This window comes from Anopheles arabiensis, unplaced genomic scaffold (genome assembly GCF_016920715.1).
Source record: "Anopheles arabiensis isolate DONGOLA unplaced genomic scaffold, AaraD3 Autosomal_pericentromeric_contig0024, whole genome shotgun sequence".
NCBI lineage: Eukaryota > Metazoa > Arthropoda > Insecta > Diptera > Culicidae > Anopheles > Anopheles arabiensis.
In genome coordinates, this window is record NW_024412172.1 from 48979 (window position 1) to 58036 (window position 9058).

Consider the following 9058-nt stretch of genomic DNA (forward strand, 5'->3'; position numbering starts at 1 on the left):
TGATAAAACAATAATTTAATTTTCTCAATTTCATGTAGAACGAGTTCCCTTCATTGGACGGCACTGGTTCGTATGGGGGGGGAACAACAAAATCTCAACTATTCCAAGAACATTATTCCGGAACTTCTCAAACCAATCATCAAGCCGACATTCGTTCACAATTGAAAGCACCTTGCGGCCAAGGAACCAGTATTGCAACGGAGGATTTAGATGGTGGTGGAAACTTCCTAGGTGGTTTGAACAGTTGTCAGGTCACAGCGGGATCGTCTCAATCGTCTCCTCTGCCCCCCCAGTTCAGAGCTCTTTTGCCACCCTTTATGCAACGAGGGAGCGAAAGCGTTTTGTTAGGAAACGAAAACGAAGGAGGCTCCTTGTCGCCAATACCTTCACAAACTTCAATTTTTTCTACGATACCAGGAATGTGCAACGATTCCAAAAACAGCAGTACTGCCCATAATGTGACCACCAATTACAATACGGACAACAGAAAAATGAACAGCAATGGTGGCAACAACTGCAGCAGCAGCAGCCATAAATCCAACAATAATGGAGAAAAGATTAGCAACGTTGCGGTGAATACCGGAACAAATGTAACTATAATATCCAGTCAGTTTTCGAAGACACAATCTTCAAGCTTATCGACTCATTCGCAGCAACAACAACTAAATAACCGTATTGGTGGAGGAAACTCTTATTCTTCAATTCCTTCAACCAGAAGCGGGCGTGTTGTTAGGGGAGGAAATGGTGGGAGCAACAATACATCGAGTGAAGGAGGTAATGACAAAACTGGTGGAATCGCCTATGATAATAGTTATCAGAATGCAAATCGACGAGGGGGTTCCAATCATCTTCCGCGTTATGCCAACCGTGGAACTTCAGGTGGTGGTGTTGGTAATTATAATAATACTATCGGTAATTTGCGTAGTAATGGAGGGAATGTGATTGGTTCAGGTGAAGTTGGTAGCCCGAGCGGATTCAATGATGAAAATCGCAATTCACATCCACCATATGGATCAAGTGTTTTAGCAGAGCAAGAAGTTGTAGTGCGACCTATCATACGAGATGAAGAATTGCAAAGATTAGAAGCAATTGCAAAGGACGAAGGATGGGCTAAAGATTCTGAATTTGATTATAATCAAAAATTAGAATTTTCTGATGATGAATCAGAGTTAAATCAAGTACCAACTGCTATGAAAGTAAAGGATATGGCTACAGATATAAATATAATATCAGTTAAAGCAGAAAAGGAGCAGCAAGAACATGAAATATTTGATAAATCTGATCGTACTCTGGATGTAAGTGTAGCGCATAGAGAAAGAGATCCAAATCAAGACTCTATGCAAATAAATTGTAGCAGCGGTGTGCGTAGTTTAGTTGGAGAAGGCAGTGCAATCAATGTAAACATGACGGCAGGGGGATTGGATGCAGCAGAAGCAAAAGAGCGCTTAAAACAACGCCAGGAAGAGGACCTTAAACGTGATATTGAACGTAAACTGGCTGCCGCTAGAAAGTTACAGGAACTGGAAGAAAAGCTTAGCAGAAAAAACAGAGGAATCAATAGATGCAAAAGCAGGCAATAATGATATTAGCAAAAGTGGTAATATTGCCTCGACTATCAATATCTCTACAACGTTAGGAAACAAACTGGAAGAGGAAAAGTTTTTGAACCTGTATCGGAACATAACAACGAACGTGTAATATCCGTTAAAATTCGTGGTAAAAGTGGCGAACGAACTAATTTGAAAGATGCACGTTATGAATTTGGCACCGGTTCACGACATGATCGCGAAACGGGAAACATCAGTGGCAGTACTAGCAGTAATTGGGACATGCCAGGATTCTCAAAGACATTTCAATCAAATTTGCCCCCAAGGTTTCAAAGGCGCAAACTGGAGCGAAACACTTCCGGTGCAAATTTGTTGACGAGTAATAATAATAGTGTTGGTCTTGTTTCACCTCGAATCGGAAACACTGGTCCTTGTGGTAGCAATTCTGTTGGTGAGATAAAAAGTGGAATTCCCTTTGCCCAACAGTATGATCCACGGTTTATTCATAATCAACAGACATACGGAAAAATTTGTAACGCGAATGACAAGTTCATCACGTCGAACAGCAGTTTCTATACGGGATCGTGATGAACGCCAGAGGCATCATTTTGATGCAGTTGAACATAATCAACGCGAGGTAATAAAAACAAAAAAAGAATCATTTGAAGACGGCAATCGTTTTAATAATGCTACTGGTGGTACCCAAGAATTGAATAGTTATGTCAACAGCAAGCAAAACATTGGTTGTGTAACGCCGCAATTAGACCGTAACTTATCAGAATCGTCTAATCGTAAAACAAGTGTTTCAAGTGATGATAATCATCATACAAGCCAACCACACCATAAACCGGTTATTCGAAATGTCGGAAGCAATACTAAAGTATCTGGAAATTATGTGCGTGAGAAATCATGGGATATGGAAGATCAAAAAGAATCGTCTGCGTCATCCTCTGCTTCTTTTAGTGGCAGTGATGTTCACCGCGAAACGCCCCCACGTTCTGATTGTGACTTGCCTAAACAGATATTACACCGGGTGAAAGAAACAACGCCCCAATCATCATCCGATTCAATAAAAGATGAAAAATGTCATTTAAGCAACGTATTAAGAAAACCGTTGATTGTGAGTCAAATCAAAATGATGAAGAGATTCACAGATGTGAGCATCTGTCATTTGACAGTGCAACAATAGAAGATAATAGCGTTGGTAGTTCGAATACGTCACTAGACCCTGAGGACTCTTCCCCTGGCGCAATGGATAAAGCAAGCCTATTGTCTAGGTCGGATGGATATGCTTGTTTTGGAATAGGAGAAACGAATGAAAAAGAAAATGTTGAATTAAATCAATTAGAATGCCCCAAAGATACAACACATGAGACTTCACATCTTTCAAGATCGCTAGGCTACACAGATGATAACAAACAAATAACTTCTACGACGATATCGCATCAACCACATCAAAATAGCTTAAAAAAGAAAGATGCAACAACAACCCAACATTCTCGCGATAGTCGAAGGCATGATTCTCGCAGTGGCGTTCGTGGTGGCGGGGGCTACGGTGTTGGATTCCATCGAGCAGATGGGACGGGATGCATGTCCAGTAGAGGCGGTTCTTTGAATTGGAATAGACCTCGTGGTGGCAGTAGAACTGGTGGAGCTGGTCGTGGTTACCATCAAGATTGCTGGAGCGAATCTGAATATTCGGAAGAGAGTTTTGACGAACAAACAAAACATCATGTACATCAAAAGATATATAACCATTCAATGTCTGTTACTGTTGGAATACATAGTGCAGCTAATGCGGATTCGACTATTTTTGGGGGGTGCAAAGGAAGGATTCGTACCACGTGGTGAACCATCACGACGAGGCCGAGGAGGGGGGAATATTGGCTCTATTGTTTCTGTTGTTAATCCTTCGAGTGCAAATAATCGCCAGAAACAACAAGGAGTCTTCTCTGGCTCTATTACATCTATCGAGGAAAGTGTAGCCATCAGCAAAAAAGTTGACGGATATGGATGCACTAATTCAAAAAACCCATTTAGTTCCAGTACAGTTGATGACGATGATAGACAAACAAAACATTCTGTTGTAGACCATTCGAACAGCACTGTTACTTCTGTAATATCTCCTATACGGGACGATCGCACAGTTCAACATAACAAAAGACCATTGTCTTTGTGTGATGCTTATAATACGTCGGATGATGTTTTATCACTTGAAAAAGAAAAATCCCATTTCGAAGATCCTAGAGAGGGAACATAGTGCAATAGATATTCGTAATGACGAATCTCATTCTCGAGAGGATAGTCACAAATCGGATGGTAGATCAAATTCCACAGATCATTGTTTGGCAGTGATGAAACAAACTAGTGATGAATGCGATTCTAATAAGTCCACGGCTGCGTCATTGGTAGACGATACCAAGACAAATACAACAAAAAATGGTAGTACTACAACTTTACAACAACAGTCAACAAATTTATCCACCATATCAGGATCTGTTGGTAAATTAAATAACTCTATGGACAGTAATGTGCGAGGAAAGGCTATTGTTGGAAATTTTAGAGGCGGTTCCATCAATGTAATTACATTGCGCCAGCAGCAATCTGTATCACAAAGCCAAGGAGGGGGTAAATCATCTACCACTGAAGCGAGCAGCGATTCATTAGTTTCAGTGAATACATCAAATTCTAATCAATTAATCACAACATCAAACAGTAACAACGACGATGACTCCATGCCGTCAGGAACATCAGGAACACGTTCTTCAACATTATCAGTAGAAGGAGACATAAAGTGTGTAACAGATCAGCGTCACTTAACACAACAAGGTGTAACAGAAAAACTGAATGCTTCTTCCACAGTTAGCTCCAACACTGACAATGATAAGCATCATCTTGATGGCAATAATGCTCCAGTTAACACCACGATGATATTCGACAACACGAACTTCAAATCAGCCGTATCCGCGTTGAGTGTAAACAACACAAACACAGTGGGTGATTGCGGCGGAACGGGTGTAGACGCTTCCATAACGAATCTGAAACGTCAACAAAGTGGCAATAGTGTCATAAATGTTGATTCAAAAGTAAAATCAGGTTTAATGAATGAGAAAGTTATTACTGGTGCTTCTAATGCAGTTGGTTCAATAATGAAGTCACCACAATCTTTGACATCTAATACGTCAGCACATCGTCCAACAACTTCGATACCAGTAACGACATCAAGTGAAGGAAGTTCGCAACATAGCATCGTTGGTAATTCTCAAAGAACAGTGCTTTCTGCAGGTGTTACAAAACAACAGTCGTCCACTATTATCACAAGTACCCTGCAAGGAATTCCGTTTCAAAAAGTGAGACCGATTATAAGGAAGTAAAACCATTTGCCTTTGAGACTGATATTAGCCATTTAATTGAAGGTGACAAAGGTATTAAGCAACAATCTACAGTATCGGCTGGATTGTGTTTATCAAAATCAATAGAAGTCGACGGAGGTAACGGTCATGGAAGAGTGTCTGCGTCAGTACAAAATATAATTTCTCCTTCGACAGCCGATTTGAACATGAAAATAGCAAGTGTAAAGAAAGTTTGGGAAATGCCCACTGTACCAGAACAAACAGGATCGGGAACAGTAAATAGTGGCGGCGGAGGTAGTGCTACATGCAACGTCAATATGGCAAATGAACATTCAGTTAGTGGTAGTGGAAATGTTCCTAGTGGAAATAATGTTCATTTAAAATCAAATTTCGTAAGGACACAACATACATCCCATCAACCACAGTATCAACATTCCCATGCTGGAACTGCTGGTCATCACTCTCACCAAGCGCATGGTACCCATTCTTCTTATGGAGCAGCATTTGGATCAGAATCAGATTCCTTAGTGGAACATTTTAATAGCTCCAATAATGTTTGCAATATTCCCAATCCCACGGGATCGAACAATGGATGCGACATTAATACTGGAATTACTCTCAACAACGAATGTAATGACCCTTCTAATCAGGGATATGGTCTGAGTCATCATCACTCTCAACAACAGCCGACAAAGGTTCATCAACAGACACATCAACTGCAACAGCAACATCCCCACCAACAGCAAGATCTACATCATCAACGACAGGCACACAATATGCAAGAATCAGCTCAATCGACTACGCAACAACATACGCAACAGCCACAGAAACAATTACAGCATCCATCACAACACTCATTGCAACATCATTCGCAACAACTTCAACGTCAGCAGCAACAACATAAGGAGCAAAGTCAACACATTCAACAATTGCAACAAATGCATCAACAATCGCAACAGCAACATAAACCACAAACGCAGTCGCAATCACAATCGCATCCTCCGACGCAACCGCCTTCGCAATCGCTGCCACAATCACAAGCACAAACTTCTCAATCACAATTAAAGGTGCAGCACTCACCGCAACAGCAATCGCAACAGCTGTCGCAACAAATACCCCAACAACTTTCACAGTCTCAGTCACAACATTCACATTCGCATCAGCAGCACCAACCTCATAAACAATCACAAATTCAACAGCAGTTGCAACAGCATCCTGCGCAACAACTTCCGCAACAATTGCAGCAAACACATCATCAGCAAACACTACAATTACAACATCAGCAACAGACACAACAGACACAACATGTTTCCTCTGTTAATGTTCAACAGCATCAAGCTGCAGTGGCCGTTACTATGGGTCTGAACAAACACCCAGTGGCAGATGTATTGGCAGCGGCAGTCGCTGCGAATAATGTTAATGTGTGCAAGGTTAAACCCACGCAACAAAGCAGTGCTGGTGGTATGCATCAATCTAATAGTATGGGTTTGTCACCCCCCCCACAAATGCAAAGCGGATCAATTCCTTCTGCTCCACAACCGTTCTACCCGGCACAGTACGGCGTATCTGCTGTTCCATCACCTCCTGCTGTGTTATATAATTCAGCTGCTGCTGCTGCCGCCATGAATTCTCAAGGTGGATTATACAACGCATTCCAAATCGAACCAAGTGGTCGTTCACAATTTTCACAGTTTCCTGGACACTATGGAACATCAGGTACAACTGGAGGGCCATATAATACATATATGACTCCGACCGCGACAAATATGCAAACGGGACCTACACCTGAGATGTTCCAAAGCCTTTCATCTCAGTTTCGCATGGGTTCAGTCCAATCTCCGTACAACCAAACAACTCAAATGGGAAACCCAAATACCATGCTGATATCATCAAATAATACTTCGTTAATGTCCTCATCAGTAAAAACTTCCACGCAACAGATAGGTGCTATTGGACAACCTAAACCTAATGGCGGTGGATCGGTTAATCAACCACCGTTTGGACAGCAGTATCTTAACATGTTTCCGCCTGCTCCATTGCAAAACACGGCAGCTAACTACTATTCAAATTCGGGTGGGGGACAAAACGCTTTTTTCGGCGCAGCAAGTGCTACAGGTGCTGCAACGCAGAGTGCGTACGGTATACCACCAGCAGCAGTAGCTGCGTCTAACATGTTTGGTGGTCATGGTGGGCAAAATCCTTCAAACACTTCCCAACCTCCGCCACCTCAGCAACAGATGCCCAACTACTCTTCCCAATTTTTAAATTCGCCGCTTTTAGCTGCTACTAATCCAACATTGGGACAACAACAATATCGAGGAGCGCCAAACAATGCTTCTCAACATTCTGGAGCTAATTCCTCTAGTTACATAAAATCAAACCAATCTCCACAATCATCCCACATTCAGCAACAACAGCAAGCACAACAGCAACAGGATACAGTGAGTTATTATTCATTCTATCACAAATAGGCTTTGAGTATGCCTGCGTTTTAGTGTAACGCATAACATTAATGGTCATGTATAGAGAATAGGGTATTAAGAACAAACTGAGAATAAGTTGTTGGAAGATGAAGCTCATTATAGTTGCTTCACAATAATTATATTTTTCGTCGCGTACAATCTCAGTCTATGGTTTTCATTTATTCAGCCTATAGTTTAGTTTTTCATAACAATCTGCATGTTCGTCTGGCTTGCGCAAAATAAAATAGGAAGTTTATAAAATCATTTGTTCCCTTCAATTGTCATTTTATGTTTTATTTAATCGCAAAAAAATGGTTTACAAATATTTAAATAAAATGTGTGTAAAAACATTTACTTACCTCAAGGTCCTAGTCTGTCAACTTTTCCCGAAATTGGATTGCTACCATACACCATACATTTTACCATACAAACAAAAAAACAAACAAACAAACAAACAAACTAACTAACAAACAAACAAAAAACAAACAATATATCTGACAAATAATATATTATATTTAGACAGATCGATAAAAACATCAGCTGGTCTTTTGGTACACTCGTCGACTCGTACGACCTCAAAAAATGCCCGTCATGGTTTCAAGCCTCAAATAGACTATGCCGCCATACGTACAACTGTCCAAAGACTATGTAGGAACGATGTAAAGTAATATATGATAATTTGATAAGTAGCCAAAAGTTCGTTACAGGCAGTTTGATATCTAAGAGCCCTTTTCGATTCAAATTTTAATTATGATTTTCATGATAAATCGGTCTGGTGCTCACTAGAAATTTGTAAATTGGTTATTAAATGTTTCATTTGGAATAAAATATTCTCCCTGATCCTTCAGGATCGTCTTGTCCCGCACGTCGAAGAGATAGTGGGAAACTATCAAAGAGGATTCCGAAACTGAAAATCAACCACTGATCAGATATTCACTATGCAGTAGATCTTGGAGAAGATGGCTGAATACAGAAACGACACATACCATCTCTTCATTGACTTCAAAGCCGCATATGATAGCATAGCCAAGGTAAAACAGTATGACGCTATGAGCTCTTTTGGAATCCCGGCCAAACTGATAAGGCTAGTTAGAATAACTATGACCAACGTCACTTGCCAGGTGAGGGTGGATGGAAAACTCTCAGGACCTTTTGCTATCATCAAAGGTCTGCGCCAGGGAGACGGGCTTGCATGTTTCCTATTCATCCTGGCGCTAGAGAGGTCCATCCGCGGCTCGAGGGTAGAGACTACGGGAATCATCTTCTATAAGTCAACCCAGATCCTGGTATACGCTGATGATATAGACATCATTGGTCTGCGGCTCTCCTATGAAGCAGAAGCCTACCAAGGGATCGAGCAGGTGGCAGAGAACCTCGGTTTGCAGATAAACCAGGCAAAGACCAAACTGATGGTGGCAACATCAGCGGGTCTACCAATAAATAATCAGAATCTACGTAGGCGTGACGTACAGCTAGGTGAACGCACTTTTGAAGTCGTCCCTCAATTAACCTATTTGGGGTCAAAGGTCAGTAACGACAATAGCATGGAAGCTATGATGCGCGCAAAGATGCTGGCTGCCAACCGGTCATTCTACAGCCTGAAAAATCAGTTCACCTCAAAGAACCTGTCGCGACGGACGAAGCTGGGACTATATAGTACCTATTTAGTTCCGGTACTCCCATACGCCTCTGAGAC

The 9058-nt window shown here is 41.4% G+C and overlaps 2 protein-coding genes and 1 pseudogene across 3 annotated transcripts in view; all 3 read left to right on the forward strand.

Annotated features, from left to right (window-relative positions):
* LOC120908331 (uncharacterized protein DDB_G0283357-like) overlaps window positions 1-1648 on the forward strand; it is a 23835-nt gene extending 22187 nt beyond the window's left edge. The window contains exons 5-6 of one of the 2 annotated variants that reach the window (XM_040319241.1): window positions 39-590; window positions 654-1648. In XM_040319241.1, coding sequence (XP_040175175.1) covers window positions 39-590; window positions 654-1580 — 1479 coding nt within the window. In that variant the 3' untranslated portion in view covers window positions 1581-1648. Of the gene's footprint in view, window positions 1-38 lie in introns of both variants that reach the window. The other variant, XM_040319239.1, reaches the window with a different exon arrangement.
* Window positions 1648-4811, forward strand: LOC120908332 (annotated as a pseudogene).
* Window positions 4810-7821, forward strand: LOC120908317 (AT-rich interactive domain-containing protein 1A-like; the record flags this gene model as incomplete). Its single annotated transcript, XM_040319227.1, has 1 exon — window positions 4810-7821. A coding segment is annotated over one exon (2562 nt), but the record flags the coding sequence as incomplete, so codon positions are not given.
* Window positions 7822-9058: the final 1237 nt, after the last annotated feature.